The following is a 21,053-nucleotide window of genomic DNA, read 5'->3' as shown; positions in this document are numbered from 1 at the left end:
TGTGTATGGACCTACCTAAATTTTTAAACTCCAAAAATCACATAAAGGCAGCCCAAAACAGTCATCCATAAGACTCCAGTGGATTAGTCTATTGCTGCATCTGATGCAGCACAGGTCTTCTGAAGTGATCAATATACTTGTCATCAGCAGTCTTTTTTGGCAATCATGATCTCAAGCTCGATTACACTTCCTAGTGCTCTGTGCATGGGAAAAGCAATAGGAAGTGTAATCAAGCTTGAGATCATGATTATGCTTAGAGACTGCAATGGCAAGATGACAAAAGTGGAAAGATTTGTTACATTTTGGTCTGTTTTTTTATTTTATTTTTATCAAAACCCAATTAGATCACTTCAGAAGTCATGGATTAAACCACTTGAGTTTTATGGATTACTTCTGTGTGCTTTCTGGAGCTTCAACATTTGGGCACCATTCACTTGCATTGTATGTATGGACTGACAGAGCTGAGATGTTCTTCTAAAAATCTTAAATTGTGTTCTTAAGAAGAAAGTCATAAACATCTTAGATGCCATGAGGGTGAGTAAATGATGACAGAATTTTAATGTTGGGTGCACTTTTATTATCAGTTCAGAGCTTCCACACATGTAAGCAGAGACAGTAAAACTGCTATAAAACATCACAAAGCTACACATAAACAAACTCCGACTAAAAAGCTGATGTGTTTAGGCATCGGAACGCGATTGTGGTACCTTAGAACCTCCGTTCAGAAGGTTTTGAGACTGCAGCCAACAACTTGCTGGGCTGTGAGGTGGGTTTGGGATTTCACTGAGGCGGGGTGTTATTGGACTAATGCACTTCAGATTTACTTCCGAGCCCGTCAGCTGAAAATCACCCGCTGATACAGGTAAGAGATGAAGTCACGGTAAATAAAATATCTAAAACAAATAAATAAGATATAGTAAGTTTAAATACCTGCCATATAGGCTAATGCTTGTCTTGTGTATTGCCAAGCAGACTGAATTCCATTTCAGTGGTTATAAATATCTATTCGTGTGCTCTTAGTGCATGTCATCTTTGTTTTGATGAAGTTATGAGTGACTAATGCGAACTGTTGAAGCTTAAAGAAAAACAGTGAGCAAACATTTATCCTGTAACATGTTAATTAGGACAGACATAATCAAACCACATAACCCGAGCTGTCTGGTCATGTTTGTGTTTGTTTGAGGGTGTGTAGCGGTGTGTTAGCCTGCTAGCAGTGAGGTGGTGTTCGTCTGAAGAGCCTCCACTGTCCGCCCTCAGTGTTTAAGACACCGCTATCACCTGTGCTGAACACTACTAAACGCGTGTTTGTGGTTGTGGAGATTGTGTGAAGCGATTTGTTTTATGACGTGGCTGTGGCTAGTTTAGTACGTTAGCTGCTAGCATCAGTGTCTCCGCGCAGAAACTCTGATGGGCGTCAACATAAACATCTGTTTGGACCTTTAAATAAACATTCACCTTTAAATGTATCGAGTATAATAGAATATATCAATTTCACACTGATCGAATTTTGGGTATCAATGCATTTAGGTTGCATAAATGAACAGTTATAAACTACACTAGGTAGCATGACCTAACAATAAACAATACATCATTTATTACAAGAAGATTAATAGGTGAAATGCTGTGAAAATGCACTGTACGTTGTTATTTTATGATGCCTAATGCATTTATAAATGTTAACAAACAAAACCTTATTTGAAAGGTGTTTCCAATTTGTGGTTTTTGTAAAAATACCAAAATAATTATGTAACATTTTTAAAGGCCTAAATTAATATGTTATCTTCTTGTCACTGTCACAGTCAGTTTAATTTCTGACTGTGGTGGCGAATACCAAGTAACTAGTTTAATTGTATTAACAGTCACAGTAGATGAGAAATATGTTCACTAAGGTTTTGGTTGTGCACTTGTAGGCTAAATGATGTCCAGCAGCATGTTATCTCATAAGAAACCAACAGTGTAATTTTCCAACATTTAAACAACAAAATTAGACAATTAAAAAACTGCAAGTAGTTTCATCTTTACCATGAAACAAAGCATTCTTTTAGTCTAGTAGAAGATGTGTGAGGTTGTATGTTTTGTCTTTTTCCAGCAGAATTTTGAAGCTGTATCAAGATGGATGGTGAAAATGAAGCCAAAAGTAAAGAAACTACCACATATCATTCTTGTCTTTCATGAACAACCTCACATCCTTTAAATAAGACATATCGTGAATTTGATTTAGAAATTCTGACATAGATGAGCTAACGGAGAAATCTTTTTTTATTTGTGGTGGTTAGAATATATATATATATATATATATATATAATGATTATGATTATTTTTAATCACAGCAGTACTTTGATAAGGCAGGTTTAGTGTAAACGTTTGCCAAAACATTTAATGGAAAAGTCTGTTAGAAATTAGTGCATTCTCAAACCTATAATATAAAAAAGGATAATATTGAATTTGAAACAATAGTGGTTTGTGTCTACTGGGTAGAACATGCTTCCTTTTAAAGCCTGATTTAAACTAGAGAAGAAGCCCAACTTTTTTCTCCTGTACGAACTAAATCACCCTAGGTGAATGAAGCCTGCATTTATATTAATATAAAAAACTTTCCTCACGTCCACGTCGTCGAGCTCCCATGTTGAAGTGATCATCCCTATGCCCTGTTCCTTCGAAGGCAATTTCCCTCCACTGTGTCAGTCAGAACTCTTGACCTTGGAGATCTCGATGTGACATCATGGATGTCTTTTTAGCTGGAAGAGAGATACTGATGATTTTAAATGTTTATATCTTCTGAAAAATAAAGTTTGTCAACATTTAGATATACACTAGCATACAGATGACCTTAAAGCTTATAGATTTGGACTAAAAGCAGCAAAACTTTAATTTTGATTCACTGGGTTTTTAACAAACATGAATAAACTAGGTAACTGCTCTTCAGCTGGCACACATGATCCATCCATCCATCCATATTCAACCACTTATCCGAAGTCGGGTCGCAGGGGCAGCTGCTCCAGCAGGGGGCCCCAAACTTCCCTATCCCGAGCCACATTAACCAGCTCTGATTGGGGGACCCCGAGGCATTCCCAGGCCAGTGTGGAGATGTAATCTCTCCACCTAATCCTTCCCCGAGGCCTCCACCCAGTTGGACGTGCCTGAAACACCTCCCTAGGGAGGCGGCCAGGGGGCATCCTTACCAGATGCCCAAACCACCTCAACTGACTCCTTTCGACGCAAAGGAGCAGCAGCTCTACTCTGAGCACCTCACGGATGACTGAGCTCCTCACCCTATCTCTAAGGGAGAAGCCCGCCACCCTTCTGAGGAAGCCCATTTCGGCCGCTTGTACTCGCGACCTAGTTCTTTCGGTCATGACCCAGCCTTCATGACCATAGGTAGGAACAAAAATTTACTGGTAGATCGAGAGCTTTGCCTTCTGGCTCAGCTCTCTTTTCGTGACTACGGTGCGATAGAGCGAGGGCAATACCGCCCCCGCTGCCCCGATTCTCCGGCCAACCTCCCGCTCCATTGTCCCCTCACTCGTGAACAAGACCCCAAGGTACTTGAACTCCTTTACTTGGGGCAATACCTCCTTCCCTACCTGGAGTACGCACTCCATCGGTTTCCTGCTGAGAACCATGGCCTCAGATTTAGAGGTGCTAATCCTCATCCCAGCCGCTTCACACTCAACTGCCAAGCGATCCAATGAGAGCTGAAGGTCATGGACCGATGATGACATGAAGACAACATAATGTGCAAAACGCAGCGATGAGATCCCCAGCCCACCGAACTGCACACTTTACCCACCCCGACTACGCCTCGATATCCTGTCCATGAATATCACAAACAGGATTGGTGACAAAGCGCAGCCCTTGCGGAGACCAACCCCCACATGGAATGAACTCGACTTCGTGCCGAGGACCCGGACACAGCTCTCGCTTTGGACCTACATGGATTGGATCACCCTAAGAAGGGACCCCCCCACCCCGTACTCCCGCAGCACCTCCCACAGTCTCTCCCGGGGGACATGGTCATACGCCTTCTCCAGATCCACAAAACACATGTAGACCGGATGGGCATACTCCCAGGCCCCCTCCAGGATCCTTGCGAGAGTAAAGATCTGGTCCGTCGTTCCACGGCCAGGACGAAAACCGCATTGTTCCTCTTCAATCCGAGGTTCGACAATCGGCCGAACCCTCCTCTCCAGCACCTTGGAGTAAACTTTACCAGGGAAGCTGAGAATTGTGATACCCCTGTAGTTGGCACACACCACCACCCCGTTCTGCCACTCCTTAGGTACTGTCCCAGATTTCCACGCAATGTTGAAGAGGCGTGTCATCCATGACACCCCCTCCACATCCAAAGCTTTCACCATTTCTGGTCGGATCTCATCAATCCCCGGGGCTTTGCCACTGCGGAGTTGTTTGACTACCTCAGTGACCTCCCCCAGGGAAATAGAATCTGATCCCCCATCAGCCTCTGGCTCTGCCTCTAGCATAGAGGGCGTGTTGGGATTTAGGAGTTCTTCAAAGTGTTCCTTCCACCACCCAATAACCTCCTCGGTTGAGGTCAACAGCATCCCATCTTTGCTGTATACAGCTTGGATGGTTCCCCGTTTCCCCCTCCTAAGGTTTCCAGAAGCACTTTGGTGCAGACTGAAAGTCCTTCTCCATGGCTTCTCCGAACTTTTCCCACACCCACTGCTTTGCCTCCCTCACGGCTGAGACCGTAGCCCTTCGGGCCTGTCGGTACCTTGCAACTGCCGGTACGGCTTCCCTGACCACCAGTGTCCACCACGGTGTTCGAGGGTTACCACCCCTTGCGGCACCTAAAACCTTGAGGCCGCAGCTCTCAACCGCGGCTTCAGCAATGGAAGCTTTGAACATTGCCCACTCCGGTTCAATGTCCCCAACCTCCGCAGGGATGCCTGAAAAGCTCAGCCGCAGGTGTGAGTTGAAGATCTCACGGACAGGGACCTCCTCCAAATGTTCCCAGTTCACCCGCACTACTCGCTTGGGCTTCCCAGGTCTGTCCAGAGTCTTTCCCCACCCCCTGACCCAACTCACCACCAGATGGTGATCGGTTGACCGCTCTGCCCCTCTCTTCACCTGAGTGTCCAAAACATATGGCCTCAGATCCGATGACACTATTACAAAATCGATCATCGACCTTCGGCCTAGGGTGCTCTGGTACCACGTACACTTATAAGCATCCTTATGTTCAAACATGGTGTTTGTTATAGATAATCCTTGACTAGCACATAAGTCTTATAACAATCATCCACTTGAGTTCAGATCGGGGAGGCCATTCCTCCCAATCACGCCTTTCCATGTGTCCCTGTCATTTCCCACGTGCGTGTTGAAGTCACCCAGCATCACTATGGAGTCCCCTACTGGGGCCCTATTCAGGACTCCATTCAGGGTCTCCAGGAAGACCGAATACTCTGAACTGCTGTTCGGTGCATATGCACAGACAACAGTCAGAGTTTACCCCCCACAACCTGTAGGCGTAGGGAGGCGACCCTCTCATCCACCGGGGTAAACTCCAACGTAGCGGCGCTCAGCCGGGGGCTTGTGAGTATCCCCACACCCGCCTGTCGCCTCACACCCTGGGAAACTCCAGAGAAGAATAGAGTCCATCCCCTATCCAGGAGTACGGATCCAGAGCCAAAACTCTGCGTCGAAGTAAGCCCCACCAGATCCAACTGGTAACGCTCCACCTCCCTCACCAGTTCAGGCCCCCCCCCCAGTGAGGTGACATTCCACGTCCCTAGAGCTAGCCTTTGCTGCCCGGGTCTGGTCCGTCGAGGCCCACAGCCTTCACTGCCACCCATATGGCAGTGCACCCTACTCCTGCGGTATCTCCAAAGGGATGTAAAGGGGGGTTTCACGTCGCTTCTTCGGGCTGTGCCCGGCCGGGCTCCATGATAAGCCCGGCCACCAGGTGCTCGCCGACAAGCCCTCCATCTGGGCCTGGCTCCAGACGGGAGCTCCTCCTCTTGCCATTTTTCCATGGATTCTGCATTAACCATTCTTAGTCTGGCCCCTCACCTGAGACCACTTTGCCTTGGGAGACCCTATCAGGAGCACCTGGCTCCAAACAACACAGCCCTCAGGATCATAAGGGCACACAACCTCTCCACCACAATAAGGTGCTGGTTCCCAGAGAGGTCTGGCACACATGATTGTAAATAAAAAAAATGTTGCATTAAAACCACACTACACCCATAATTGGTTTAAACAACCATCAACGCACTTTGACTAACGAACGAACAAACGAACACATTTGCAGAACAGAAACATTACTGCATTTCGTCATAATTATAATATAGTGAAAATAATTGAATATTAAATATAAGAATTGAGTTATATTGATTAGAATATATTTTTCTGATGAGTACTTCCTTAATGTATTCTCTTTTAATGCTTGTTGTGTAAGGTAATGGCATGTTATTTTCAGTTAAAGCGAGCGACCAGGTGATGCAGGACCCACAGGTATTGGCGGTTCTTCAGGAAAAAGTAGACAGTGTCTCACACAGTGCTTCTGTCATGGAGAGGTAAGCGATCTAACAATCTTACAATCTAAATCAACAGCTATCCCAGTTTCCATATGTAAACATGCAAGTAACCGAACTGAATAGATCACACATAGTGCTAAAACGTACTAAAACAGCTGAGGGTGGTAAAAGTCATCAGCCAACACTACCCCCCATCAACAAATTTAGAGTGTCCCGCATTTTACAACTTTAGAAGTGGCAACCCTAGTCATGTCATGCCTTAATTCTTTTAATATGTTCTTTAATGTTCACTTTTAACATTAGTAAAGTTTTTTGCACATAGAACAGTCATATATTTGTAAAACATGATATTTTCACCCTCTTATTCTGACCCTCTCTCAGAAACGCTCAGTTTTAGTGCTGCTTTTTGTTTAAGACTTGACAGTAAACGCCCACTGTTATGATTGGCTCTCTGCTCATGACAGACATGCTCTCTCTACTTGCCATGTCACTGCTCACCACTAATAGGCGGGCTACGGAAGTGATAAGGTAAAGTAGGCATTAATGTGTTGTTGTGGAGGCGGTCAGATGCAAATGTCTATCACAGTACTACATAGGCTTTAGAGTTGTTATAACGGTCTAATAACTGCTATAACTATTACCTACAGCCTACAAAGAGTGCAAGAAAGATCCATAATATGATGAGGGTAATGACGCTCCTTGGTATGAGGCAGAAATTCAGCTCAGCTGTATACTTTTGACCGTATAACTCAATTATTAAGCAGTCCACTTTTCCAAAAATATAATCAGTGGCTGCGGCACAAAACCTTAAGATAACATCTTGTGCTATTTGCATGAAACAGATGGGATTTGAAAATGGATCTTGTATCTCAAGCTCTTTCTTTAAACCCATCTGTTGGCCCCAGAGAGCAGGGATATGCACCGTTTCAGCTGTGCTTTACCATACACCCATCTGCTCACATAATGTCTGTCTTCACTTTCTCTCCCATCTCCCTCTGTCCAGCTTACCCAAGTCTGTGAAAAGAAGAGTCGATGCCCTAAAAAACCTTCAGGTTAACAGCACACATATTGAAGCCAAGTTTTACAAGGAGGTACATGAGCTGGAGAGAAAGTATGGCGCTCTTTATCAGCCGTTATTTGACAAAGTGAGTTTTGATTTTGTATGATATTTTTTCGTATTTGTGAATGTTTTTTATTATTATATAAATACATATTTGTTACTGTTAGAGAGCTATATTTTTGTGTATTTCTAGAGAAGAGACATTGTCTCTGGAAAAGTGGAACCCACCGATGAGGAGTGTGAAAGGCAGAGTGACCATGAGGATGAAGAAGCATTAGCAGTGAGTATTATCTCTCCGCTCACATTGAAACCACACCAGATGCTAACAGAAGTTGGCTCTTTAGTATTATAAGGCAGTGGTTCTCAAACCTGGAGGCCCCTCAACACTACACAGTTTGGATGTCTCCTCAATCGAGCACACCTGATTCAAATCATCAGCTCGGTAGTGGAGACTCCAAGACATAAATTGGCTATGTCAGAAAAGGGCGACATGCAAAATGTGCAGTGTTGGGGGGCCTCCAGGACTGGTTTGAGAACCACTGTTCTAAGTCTATGTTCACACAGACAGAAAAAAATCTGATTTTTTTGGCCTATCTTACTTAAATCCATTTAGGTTTTTGTAGTCTGAACAGGACAATCTGATCCAAAAAACATTCATAGGTGGATTACATTTTTATTTTATTTTTTTTATTATCTTTCCACAATGTTAGTATAGTTTTTCACAAAAACAGTCATAATTTAGTCATACATAATAATTTTCCGCTCTGGTTTTATGCTGTCTGACCCTTTAAGAGTTCAATGTAAATGCCCACAGTTGTGATTGGCTAACATCGTGCAGCCTACCAATAGAGCCATATCTGAAACGTAGCAAAAGAACGCAACCCGAAGAAAATGACCAAATTCTACAAGACCACAACATTTACAAACCTACATTTCAGGATTAACATACAGTTAAGACAGAAGTTTACATACACTTAGGTTGAAGTCATTAAAATGATTTTTTTAACCTCTACACAGATTTCATATTAGCAAACTATTGTTTTGGCATCTACATCTACTTTGTGCATGACACGAGTAATTTTTCCAACAATTGATAACTTTTTTTTAACTTTTAATTGACTATATCACAATTCTTAAAAGTTAACTGTGTCTTTAAGCAGCTTGGAAAATTCCAGAAAACGATGTCAAGCCTTTAGACAATTAGCCAATTAGCTTCTGATAGGAGGTGTACTGAATTGGAGGTGCCTCTGCTTGACATCATGGGGAAAATCAAAAGAAATTAGCCAAAACAATTGTCGACCTCGACAAGTCTGGTTTATCCTTTGAAGCAATTTCCAAATGCCTGAAGGTACCATGTTCATCTGTACAAACAATAGTATGCAAGAATAAACACCATGGGACCACACAGAGACACATTTAGTCTCCTAGAGATAAATGTAGTTTTGTGTGAAAAGTGCAAATCAATCCCAGAACAACAGCAAAGGACATTGTGAATATGCTGGAGGAAACAGGTAGACAAGTATTTATATCCACAGTAAAACGAGTCCTATATCGTTATATCCTGAAAGGCTGCTCGGCAAGGAAGAAGCCAATGCTGCAAAATCGGCATAAAAAAGCCAGACTACAGTTTGCAAGTGCACATGGGGACAAAGATCTTACTTTTTGGTGAAATGTCCTCTGGTCTAATGAAACAAAAATTTAACTATTTGGCAATGATGACCATTGATATGTTTGGAGGAAAAAGGGAGATGCTTGCAAGCCGAAGAACAACGCCTCAACCGTGAAGCATGTGGGTTGCAGTATCATGTTGTGGGGTGTTTTGTCATCATGAGGGACTGATGCACTTCACAAAATAGATGGCATCATGAGGAAGGAAAATTATGTAGATATATTGAAGCAAAATCTCAAGATATCAGCCAGGAAGTTAAAGCTTGGTCGCAAATGGGTCTTCCAAATGGACAATGACCACAAGCATACCTCCAAAGTTGTGGCAAAATGGCTTAAGGTCAACAAAGTCAAGGTATTGGAGTGGCCATCACAAAGCCCTGACCTCAATCTGATAAAAAATATGTGGGCAGAACTAAAAAAGTGTGTGTGAGCAAGGAGGCCTACAAACCTGAATAGGTTACACCAGTTTCCCAAGTTACGCAAAATGTTTGTTAAACAATAAAAGTTAAACAATTTAAAGGCAATCCTACCAAATACTAACAAAGTATATGTCAACTTATATGTAAACTTCTGACCCACTGGTAATTACTATTATTCAAGTTAAGTCATGTAATTTTTATTTGTATAGTGCTTTTCAAAATACACATAGTTTCAAAGCAGCTTAACAGGAAATCTTCTATTAACAAAAATTAAACTGTGATATCTATAAAGTCTTAGTAATCATTGTGTTGTTTGATTAAATATGATTGTAAATTGTGTATAGAATATTTAAGCAATACCACACGAGCAAGAGTGCGATATGACCCTACATCAGCACTGCTGTGATTCGGCCACAGGTAATTACAGCAGTGCTGATGTAGGGCCATATCGCACGATTGTGAGTGTGATATTGCTTATATACAACAGATCAACGAACAAGTACATTAAAAAAATATAGGAAAAACTCAGTTTGGTCATAAAAGCACATTTGTGCATGGAACTACTTTCTTACGTGACCGATCAGAATCTGCCGTTGATGGTTCAAAAAAAAATGATACGTCCAATTCTTTGTTAGTAATACAGAAATAGTATCACGGCTTGCGCTGTTTCTAAATAGTCCTTGGATAAACAAGGATAGGGTGGGGTGTGTGTGTGTAAGAGAGAGTAAAGCAAATTTTAACGCAATACAAAGAATATTATCTGGCCCTAAACAGAGAGTATGAGTTAGCAAAATATCTCTTTACTGTCAGAGATAGAAAACAGAGACAGATCCTAACCAAATACAGGCTCAGTGACTACAAATTGGCAATTGAAATAGGAAGACACAAAAAATCATGGCAACCAAAAGAAAACAGAATATGTGGTCACTGTTTGACAGGTGAGGTCGAGACAAAATTGCACTTCCTTATAAAATGTGAAACATTCAGTGAAATAAGGAATGTACCTAAACAAGTTTAACTCTGAAACTTCAGACTTTAAAGACCTAAATTACCTCTGGAAATGTGGAAACTCGCGGAGCGCTGTTCTATGTAAACGATGACTAACGGATTCACTTTACGTCACCAACTAAACCATTTTTAACCAATTTAAGTTTATTTATTGGACTTGCTGGACATCCTCCCAGTAATGCATTACAAAAATCTAGTCTTGATTCCATGACCGCATTAATACCTTTTTTCGGCATCGGCAACAGAGAGCATGTGTCATAATTTATTTATATTTCTCAGATGGAATAATGCTATTCTACAAACATTTATTCATTATTCCATTATTGTATAAGGAGAAAAGCAGAGGTCCTAAAACTGATCCCTGTGGCACTCCATACTTAACTTTTGTTTGATTTGACAATTCCTATTTTACACAAACAAAGTAGTAGCGGTCTGATAAATAGAACCTAAACCATGCTAATGCAAGTCCACTGCCAACATAATTCTCCAGCCTATTCAAGAGAATGTTGTGTTCTATCATGTCGAATGCAGCACTAAGATCTAAAAGCACTAGATGAACATATATCTGACATTCTTAAAATTAAGTAGTGATCCTAACTGAACTAAGACAGGGAATGTTTTCTATGAATAAATATTAAATGTCAGGTATTGTGAAAAACTATAAGTTTAAATGTGTTTGGCTATGATGTATGTATACTTCTGACTTCAACTGTATGTACCAATTTTGGTGACTATAGGTGAAAATAGGGTGTTACAGACCCCCCTTAAATGTCCATTGTCAAGGGGGCACTACAGAGACCCCCCTACCCCAATCCCTTGCAACTTTGACCAGCCCTAATGGCTGACAACTCTTATTTACATAGACATTTACATTTATGCATTTGGCAGACGCTTTTATCCAAAGAGACTTACATTGCACTTATTACAGGGACAATCCCCCCGGTGCAACCTGGAGTTAAGTGCTCAAGGACACAATGGTGGTGGCTGTGGGGATCAAACTGCCAACCTTCTGATTAACAGTTCAGTGTTGTAACCCACTACTCCACCACCACTCCATGTGTGTGCAAAATTTCAAGATTTTTCACACGTTAAGTACCCCGTTGAGTACAGAAACCTTGAAAGAATAATAATAATAATCCTTAGAAGAACAAATAGCACAGATGGGTGCAAAAACGGTCCAGGACGCCTTCAGAACAACACAACAGCATGACAGCACAGCTAAATGAAACACAATGGGGTCTCTGTTTTAGAATTATAACTTGGCATTGCGTCTTTTGACCCTCTGGGGTCAACGGACGTGTTGGCGCGTCTTGCTGGATTTTTCCGTCATTACAGAGGAAATAACGTAAAATTCTCTGTCATTTTGGGGCATACAGATAAGTGTAAGACATCATTAGAGACTATAAAGGGTCTACTGTTATTTGTGTACACTCACAATAACAACAAAACAGCTTTTGTAAAATAAAGAAAATAAAAAGGGTGAGCTTTCAGCTGTCTCTGGGTTTGCGAGCAAATATCTGATACACGTCACAAAAATGAACTAAAACTCTGCGAATACTTATCACACAAACATGAAACATATGTCTAAAGAAAGCCTAAACTGTTGCCTTTTAAAGGATCAGGTGACACTGAAGACTGCAGTAATGATGCTGAAAATTCAGCTTTGATCACAAATTGCATTTTACAATATATTCAAATAGAAAACTGTTCTTTTAAATTGTAAAAAGAGTTCACAATTTCACTGTTTTTACTGTATTTTGGATCAAATAAATGCAGTCTCCATGAGCAGAAGATACATCTTTTAAATGGTTGTGTAGGTCTAAAATTAAGTGAAGTCTTTATGTAAAGAAAATGTATAGTCAGATTACATCTTTAACTTAAAACTTGATTTTGATCATTAAGTCTCCTCACATTCATTCTCTTTCTGTCACATTCCTCATTGATAGGCCCAGGGGAGGGTCTTTTGTCTCCTCAGGTGTGAATCACATCAATATTCATGATAGTACACGCCTCCTTGCATATGACCTTTCTAACACTAAAGTGTCTTACAAAAGTTCAATTACTATATTGTTTTGTATGAATGAGTGATCAGGATGGGTTTCACATAATTATGTAGTAAAAATTCTAGGCTACAAGATCCAGTTCTCAAAGGCTTGTGGACAAATGTTTAGTATGTGTTATATGGCCTTATTTCAATTACTTAAAATGTTAGTTTTTTTTTCAAAAACCACGCATAAACATTATTTTCTCAAAAATACAAACATGTACACACATGTTGCTCATATACGATTGTAGCCCAGTTTGTGCCGAATACAGTGTTATCAGACTTTAGCCATTAATATGTTTTTAAGCAACTGAAAAAAACGTCAAGGCATGTCAAATGTCAAGGCATGTCAAAACTTCTCCAGGGCCCAAAACACCCCCAGACCCCAGAGGGTTAAAAGTGGCACGAGATGTATGATAAATTTCAAAGCTGTGCACGTGTATGTAGAAAAACATTTAGATCTAGAAAGGCACATGAAAGTGTCCTGTGTAATGAATTTACCATGACAGGCCCATCTTCTCTTCACCTGTGTGACTGATTGAGCAACTGTGGGCAGGGCCAAGGGTGCAATGATGAAAAATGGGCATTGATGTCCACATGGTCTTGTTGAAGAGGCAGTAATTTGGGTCCTTGTGATGTCACAAGTTCCACAAATTCCAAACATTTTTGCAGCATGGTTTAAATAAATGCTCTTTTTCTATTAAGGTTTTCAACTTGCAGTATGTTTTTATAGTATAATGCCCTCTTATATGTCAAAATAATTAAGGAAAATTTGATTCCTCATGCCATGACCCCTTTAATATGTCTCCGTCTGAATGGTCAGATCGGATTTTATAAGTTTTTGTCATTATTTGTTGTGCATGAAGGGTTGTTTCATCAGGTGTTGCAACGAGAAGACAGGGCACTTCAAAGGGAAAACAATGATGATGATTGTTGATATTAAATAATGACTTAAAGCGAGTTCAGAATTACCTTTTTATTACATTTTTCAGCACTCCAAAACTGTCACGTCTATGCGGGGAATATGGTATAGGGATGATCACTTCTGAATGGAATGCACCCATTTGTCATGTATATGTCACCCATTTGTCATGCAAACCTCTTTTAAAATAATACAGACATTGACTTTTCTCACCCAAAGAGCTGCAATATGGTGCGGTAACACACACCCACTACAAGCCACCACAACGCGATAAGATTGAATGCCTCACACGAATATGGGATGCATGATCATTTTGAGCACTTCAGTATATGACGGGGGTCCTCTTCAAGAATCTTGCTGTCCAACACTTTTATGCTTCAATACGGGACACAAAGCCTTCAATACAGGACATTTTGTAACCCACTAAAATACATGACAATAGGTGTCCCGTATGGGATAAAATAGGGGACGTCCATCTAAAACGGGACTGTTATAAACCCTAGCAGTAATAAACACTCCATATGACACCCCTCCCATTTTTAAGCTGTTGTCTGTGATGAATGTGTTAAACATCCAGTGTGAACAAAGCCTAAGACAAACTGTTATTTTCAGGAAGATTTGAAGAAGAAAGCTGCTATAGAGGAAAAGACAGAGGATGCTAATGAGGAGAAACCCAAGGGAGTTCCAGAGTTCTGGCTCACCATATTCAGAAGTGTGGACATGCTGAGTGATATGCTGCAGGTAAACTAGCAGAACATCAGATATTCTGTTTAATTATTTAGCTTATATTCTGAGCATTGATTATTTAATGCTTTCTTTTTGCCAGGTAACCTTGGATTGGCATTATATGTTTCGTTATGAATTTAGTTTTAAGAAAGGCATAGTCATGGGAACATTTTTCGTTTAAAGAGTATATTTGTAAAGAAAACAAACATTTACACTGCCCAAAATGCTCTATGTCTCAACAGGAACATGATGAGCCAATACTTAAACATCTACAAGATATTAAAGTGATTTTTTCTGGTCCTGATCAGCCCATGGTAAGGACAATATATTAACACCATGTCCAAATCAGGCATGAATTTTTGTCCAAACAGCCATGACGAGGTGAGCAACAGAACATTTTTTCGATAACTCGGTTTCTAATTTTGCAGCGTTGCAATGTAGCCCTGCCCCTAGTGAAATCTCATTGGTCCTATTGGTCTCTGATTGGCTGTGATTGTGTCACTGTTTTGAATTGAGAGTGAACAGACAAATTGTTTGTTGCTGGAAACATTGTGTCACGCCTGGTTAGGACACCGTTTAAGCCTAATTTTGTTTTTAAAATGAATGTGTTTTAACATTTAGAAACCCGTGAAGATACCCATGCAAACAAAATCACTTCTATGGGGACAGTCTATGTTTTGGTATATTTCATTGATACAAAGCAACAGAAAGTCAGCTTTGTGTATCAAATTTTGTATTACAATTTGTTCTCTATTTTGGCAACAAAACCTTAAAGTTCTCTCACTGCATATTGTAAAACAAATAAGTGGTAGCCAGAAATTACCTTCATCAATTCTGAATCAAAGTAACGGTTAACCTAGTCCAATGATTGCCAATCATGTTGATCGTTGAAAAATGTCATCTTAAGCCTCTAACTGAACTCTTATCCTGATGTCAGAAGTGAATGCTATTAAGTTAATGTCTTGACTATCAGCATTTTGTATAAATGCACTAGTCTTACAACAGTGTGAAAGACACCTTATTTTAATTCTTCCTCCATCATATACATTCTCAGAAAACTGCATTTTTCAGCTTTTGGACACAGCCAATGATTCACAATGGTGATCACGCCCATTGGGTCTTAGGTTTTTCAGAAATAAAGTCCCAATGTCCTTGTATGGGGACAACATGAACAACAGTATGCTGACTTGCAATAAATCGCAGAAGTGTTCAAATTTGCACAACAGCTGTTACAGATGTTTTTGTAACAGATCCACTTTTGTTTGGTTTGCTTACATAGAAGCAATTCACTAAATTTGGTGCCATTTTGTATTGTCATGTAATGTCATACCATGATAATTTAACCCTTAAATGAAAATCTAGAGTCTCCTGATTTGAGGACAGTCAGTTTAAATGAATTTAAATTGGGTATAGGGTGCAGGGAAGCCAAAATTCAAGGTCCTCATATGAGGAAACGGGGTCATATGAGGTTAAGCCTCTATTACATTAAATTAAGGTCTTATCATATTGTTTACTGATGCAAATGTTGCTTGTATCAATTAACAATACAGATCATTTTACAATTGCAATATATGTTTCAATCTTTGGACAGAGTTTTACATTAGAGTTTCATTTTGAACCCAATGAATACTTCACCAACACAGTCCTCACAAAAGTATACAAGATGAAGTCAGAGCCAGATGCAGAGGAACCATTTTCATTCGAGGGACCAGAAATCATTGACTGTGAGGGGTGAGAAAATACTCGCCTTGTGCAATATCTACTCTTACTTTTTAACAGCTTTTTCAATCTTCACTTTCCCTGCAACATCTCTTCCTGTTTGCAGGTGTGAAATTGATTGGCACAAAGCCAAAGATGTGACAGTCAAAACAATCAAGAAGAAGCAGAAGCACAAAGGCAGGGGGACTGCGAGGGTCATCACCAAACAAGTGCCCAATGACTCCTTTTTCAACTTTTTCAACCCTATTAAAGGTGCACAATATGACAGATATATCTGTCAACCTTTATAAATGCTAATAACAGATGAACTCATATTAGTATGTCGAATGGTACATTTGGGAAATCATTAGCGGTAAGGTGCAAATTCTTGTATTGGAATGCTCAGATCAGGGGTTTATAATTATATAAAATATAGGGAATTATTAGTAGGCAGTGATGGATTGAGGCCAATGGAGGAAATTTGGCCAGGACACCAGATTTTGAATGACCCCCTAGAGTCTTCGGTTTAAAATGTCATCTGATGGACTGGGCTTTTCTCTTTTTTTTTTACACAATATAGTGTCCCTTTCACAATACTGGGGCATTCGGACACACACAGACAGCAGGGTGAACACCCCCTTCTGGCCACAGTAACGCCTCTTCCAGCAGCAAACTAGTTTCCCCCTAGTTGGTCTACCATCTCTGTTAAGAGTGATAAGGTGGAAAGGACACTTTAGAACACATTTATTTGAAAAACGTATTTAACTATCATGACAGATTGTTAAGACATTAATAACACTTAATAATCCTGAGGAGATTTATCATGCTTCATTATCTCAAGATACAAAAATACTATCAGAAGTAGTTTAGCGAAGCACATCCCCCTGTTAACGAGTCTTGGGATAGGTTATTATGCTTTCTAAAGATTATAATAATTTATAAGACATTTATTTGGTATTAAATATTGTAATTATTGTACAAATTTTGGAGCAACAATGTCAGTGTGCAAACATGCTGCATTGTGTCCTGCTCTTGGGTTGGATATGCACGCTTTAGTATTTTTTGTTATATACAATCGGTCTATTGTTAGCACATTAAGTGACCAGTATTTTTTCCCCTTTTAGTTTCGCCAGACAAAGAGTTGGTGAGTACTGCTTCTTTGTTCATTTTAGTTGTAGCTTAACAAGTTTGGTTTTACTTTTTAAATTACAAATTGAATATGGTTTTCTAATGCAAGATGTCCCTGCCTTCCTTATTAAAATAATTGCATTTACTTTTCATCTCCAAATGAATAAATGAAGCTGATTGAATTCCTGTTTGTGTGTTCTTTTTAACAGGATGAGGATTCTGAGTACACCTTAGCCACAGATTTTGAAATCGGTCATTTCTTCAGGGAAAGAATCGTGCCGAGAGCAGTTTTGTATTTTACAGGAGAAGCTCTGGAGGATGATGAAAGTGTATGTATTTGGCAAAATTACTTACTGTTTTAAGAATTCTATGATTCAGCAGAATGCTTCCAATGTACATTCATTTTGTAAGTTTGTGTCTGTTCTTGATGCCTGACAGTTTGAGGAGGAGGAACTCGATGAGGGTGAAGAGGAGGTGAATATGGCTGTATTATTAAAGACAAATGGAGCTTTTAGTGTTTTGTTAAACTGCAATTGAAATCACTCATGCTTTATGTGGTATTGTGTTGGCATTTTAAGGTAACTCTGTATTTCGTGTGTACTAGGACCAAGATGAGGAGGATGAGGACGAGGAGGAGGAGGGAGAATTAGATTCCAAGGTCAGTTTGGCTTTAGATTTCAACTTTAGCTTTTCTCAATCTCTGTAACTATCAATTTTGATCTTTTCTTTTGATGAACGTTTGTGTTTATTTGCATGCCTGATGATTAATGGTGATTTGTGGTTTGTATTCTACCCTTTTCCTTTACCCTAGTTACAGGCATAAGTCATTGTCATCTCATACATTTCTAGGTAAGAAAGAAATGTCATGAGTTCATTCCAGATTGTTGCTTTCATGTCTCCAAACACGACTTATCTTCATCCTTGTCTTTACATCTCCTATTCAATGCCCACAGCAACCCTGTAACATTGGACAAAACTAGAGGTTGACAATAGTGGATTTTGCAGATACTGATAGCTAAGGTTGTGAAAAAAGGCTGATAACAGATACATTTTTATTTGATTAAATTAATAGATTCATTTAGTTTTTAAAATAAATGTATAGAATGTTAAAAACTGTCTTAGTCTTTTCTTACTATAATGGGCAGAGACACAGATATTTTATTTTTTTTATTGTTCAAAGAATATCCTAATAATAAGAAGAAACAAATTATGATTTGGTGTAATGTGGGACTTTTAACTATAAACAAGCCTAAAACACACTGGGGACTCATATCTTGAAGTGAGGGAGACTTGGCTCTGTTACAATGCTATATATTTAAGTATTTACCAAATTAAGCTTTTTCTAGCCTAAATATTCACCAGATGAAGGGTTTTGTGCATATTTATTTCACCAAATAGTGTATAATGAGGAATAAGGTTTATGATTATGATAAAACTTTACAGTAAGGTTCCATTCTTTAACATTAGTTAATGCATTAGGTATTATGAACAGACAATGAACAATATATTTTTTATAGCATTTATTAATCTTTGTTAATGTTCAAAATGCTTTAATGAATGTTAACAAATACAACTTTTGATTTTAAACATGTTTTTGTATATGTTGAAATTAACATTAACCAAGATTAATAAATACTATAAAAGTGTTGTTCGTTGTAAGACCATGTTAACCAATGTTGTTAACTAATGTTAACAGATGGCACGTTATTGGAAAGTGTAACAATTATTATTCACAAGATATGAAGTTGAAGACAAAATGTATGTGCCGACGGGGCACGTTACCGTATATTTGCATTTTATCTTTGCATGCCCTTGCTTCACTTTAATACACTTGATTATCTAATCGAAATAACAATACATGCATTAAAGTGAGGAAAAAAATATAGATTAATTTGTTAATGATGAAAGATTTTGATACAACAAATCCCCACAAAGTGTCACTGATTGTTTTTATTTCACCTATAGAGGCTTCTGATATATTGTAGAACCAAGCCGTTCGAACTGTAGACTCCTCCAGTGCTGGCCACAAAGTAACACAGAGGAATTAAAAAAATAATACATCTTTGCCGATAACTGATAGTTCCAAAAGTCTACTATTGGCACTGATTAATCGTTAAAACCGGTATGTCGTAATTAACACATTGCCAAACATCTCAGTGACTTTTTTTTTTTTTTTAAAGAGAAGATGAATTTGTTTGCCCTTTGGTGAGTAATCTAAGGATTTGCATTTCTCGTCCATGACCAGGAAAGGTTCATGACTGCTAATGAAAGACAGAGTCCTTCTATCCATTTCGCTTATGCTGTATACCCTGTAGTTCACACTCAGGAGTTTATTGTGTCTCAACTGGGTTTAATAATAGAACACTTGGCTCTTGCTGGTGCTCTAAAGCATAGGCGCATCTTTAGACCACGTAATGATATGTTTGTAAAGAGTGGTGAATGACTCTACAGGTCAGATTGTGCGGAAAGCATTTACATGGATATGTATTTAGAATAATCTGGATTTATCAAAAATGTTTAGCTAATTTATGTGCGTACGCACCTGTGAATCCTGCAGAATTTTTGCCATAAAAACCTAATTGTATGCAATTATTAATGAATGACCATTGTTCTGGCTTAGGTTCTATAAATGCTTTTGAGTTCTGAAAGTTATAGTATGTTTTTGTGGCAAATTCTTATTTAAAAAAAAAAAAAAAAAAGTGATTACTTATGAAAAGACCCCTTTAAGAAAAAGATGCTTCAGGCATGGCACATTTTCTTCTGATGGATCAATTAAAATGCACTTCTATCTTCCCATGAGGTGGTGTATCTGCAGTACAAAAAAAGTGGTGATTAACTTAAGATCGCCTCACACTCTTATCAAGTTGCAGTTATAGTTATTCTTACTTGATAATCATTTCTTTTTCTGACCCACCTTTCACTCCATCCCTCTCTTTTATGACTTTTTTCAGAGTGTGGATCCTCAGCCTCCAGATTGCAAACAACAGTAGTTTGGACTGCTCACTCCTGCCACTGTCAATCCCCATCAGCTCAATAGTGCTGTGTGTAGTCTCTGCTGATTATACATACCATCCTCACAAAACAACCCCAATGATGCAGTACATTGGAAAGAAAAACGTTTTTTTCTTCATATATTGCTTACTTCAAAACTCAACAGATATTGTTCAACAGCACTATAAATTGGGCAATTCCATGTGGTCTGCCTCAGAATGTATGTATATATATATATATATATATATATATATATATATATATATATATATATATATATATATAAATAAATAAAAGTAAAACAAAACTATTTTTTAAGTCATTATTTAGGCTTTGACTTTGGAGTGCAGACATATTTAAATATTTTGACATGCCATTGCACCATTTCTATAGAGAATGCAAAGTCAAAAATGTTTGAAACAGTCTTTAGTTTTACTTGCAAACATTGTCTCTTTAATACCATTTTTGAGTAGGTGAATTCTTAACCCTGAGTTGAAATTAATGGTATTGTATTTGTCAAGGTTGTTGGTGTTTAACAAAAGGTTTCCTTTCCGTGTCATAGGCATAATCTTTTTTTACACAGCATATTTATTTATATACTTTATGAATGAAGCAGCATGTAATTATGCAATTATTTATTTATGGAGGTGTGTTGGTCGCCAACCAACCAATGTATCGGTGATAACTTGTTGGCAAGTAAGTAGGTAATCCCTACTTCAGTAATTTCTTACTATTCATATTAGGTCTGGACATAATTTTATTGCATTTGTCTAATATTTCCATCTTTGACTTGCCTATTAAACACAATTTAAAACAAACTTTGCACTCCAAATTTTAAAATCCTCTGTACCAATATGTTTAAGCAATCTAGTTTAATTTTTGTTTATGT

The 21,053-nt window shown here is 39.0% G+C and overlaps 1 protein-coding gene across 4 annotated transcripts; it reads left to right on the top strand.

The window, feature by feature from the left end:
• The first annotated feature begins 753 nt into the window (after positions 1–753).
• nap1l4b (nucleosome assembly protein 1-like 4b) lies at positions 754–20,408 on the top strand. Of its 4 annotated transcripts, XM_052150442.1 has the most exons (15): positions 754–862; positions 2,090–2,137; positions 6,443–6,539; positions 7,504–7,645; positions 7,754–7,840; positions 14,234–14,362; positions 14,590–14,661; positions 15,939–16,078; positions 16,173–16,318; positions 17,170–17,189; positions 17,383–17,502; positions 17,612–17,647; positions 17,778–17,831; positions 17,985–18,022; positions 20,125–20,408. In XM_052150442.1, the coding sequence occupies exons 2-14, from the start codon at positions 2,113–2,115 to the stop codon at positions 17,994–17,996; spliced, it is 1,080 nt and encodes a 359-aa protein (XP_052006402.1). In that variant the 5' UTR covers positions 754–862; positions 2,090–2,112; the 3' UTR covers positions 17,997–18,022; positions 20,125–20,408. The 4 variants fall into 4 exon arrangements, with proteins under 4 accessions (XP_052006402.1, XP_052006387.1, XP_052006393.1 ...); XM_052150427.1 differs by lacking the exon at positions 17,985–18,022 and having other exon boundaries at positions 20,125–20,407; XM_052150433.1 differs by lacking the exon at positions 17,985–18,022 and having other exon boundaries at positions 777–862; positions 2,093–2,137; positions 20,125–20,407.
• The last annotated feature ends 645 nt before the right edge of the window (positions 20,409–21,053 follow it).

Source organism: Xyrauchen texanus, chromosome 2 (assembly GCF_025860055.1).
Source record: "Xyrauchen texanus isolate HMW12.3.18 chromosome 2, RBS_HiC_50CHRs, whole genome shotgun sequence".
Taxonomy (NCBI): Eukaryota; Metazoa; Chordata; class Actinopteri; order Cypriniformes; family Catostomidae; genus Xyrauchen; species Xyrauchen texanus.
This window is presented reverse-complemented; position numbering and strand designations above follow the sequence as displayed.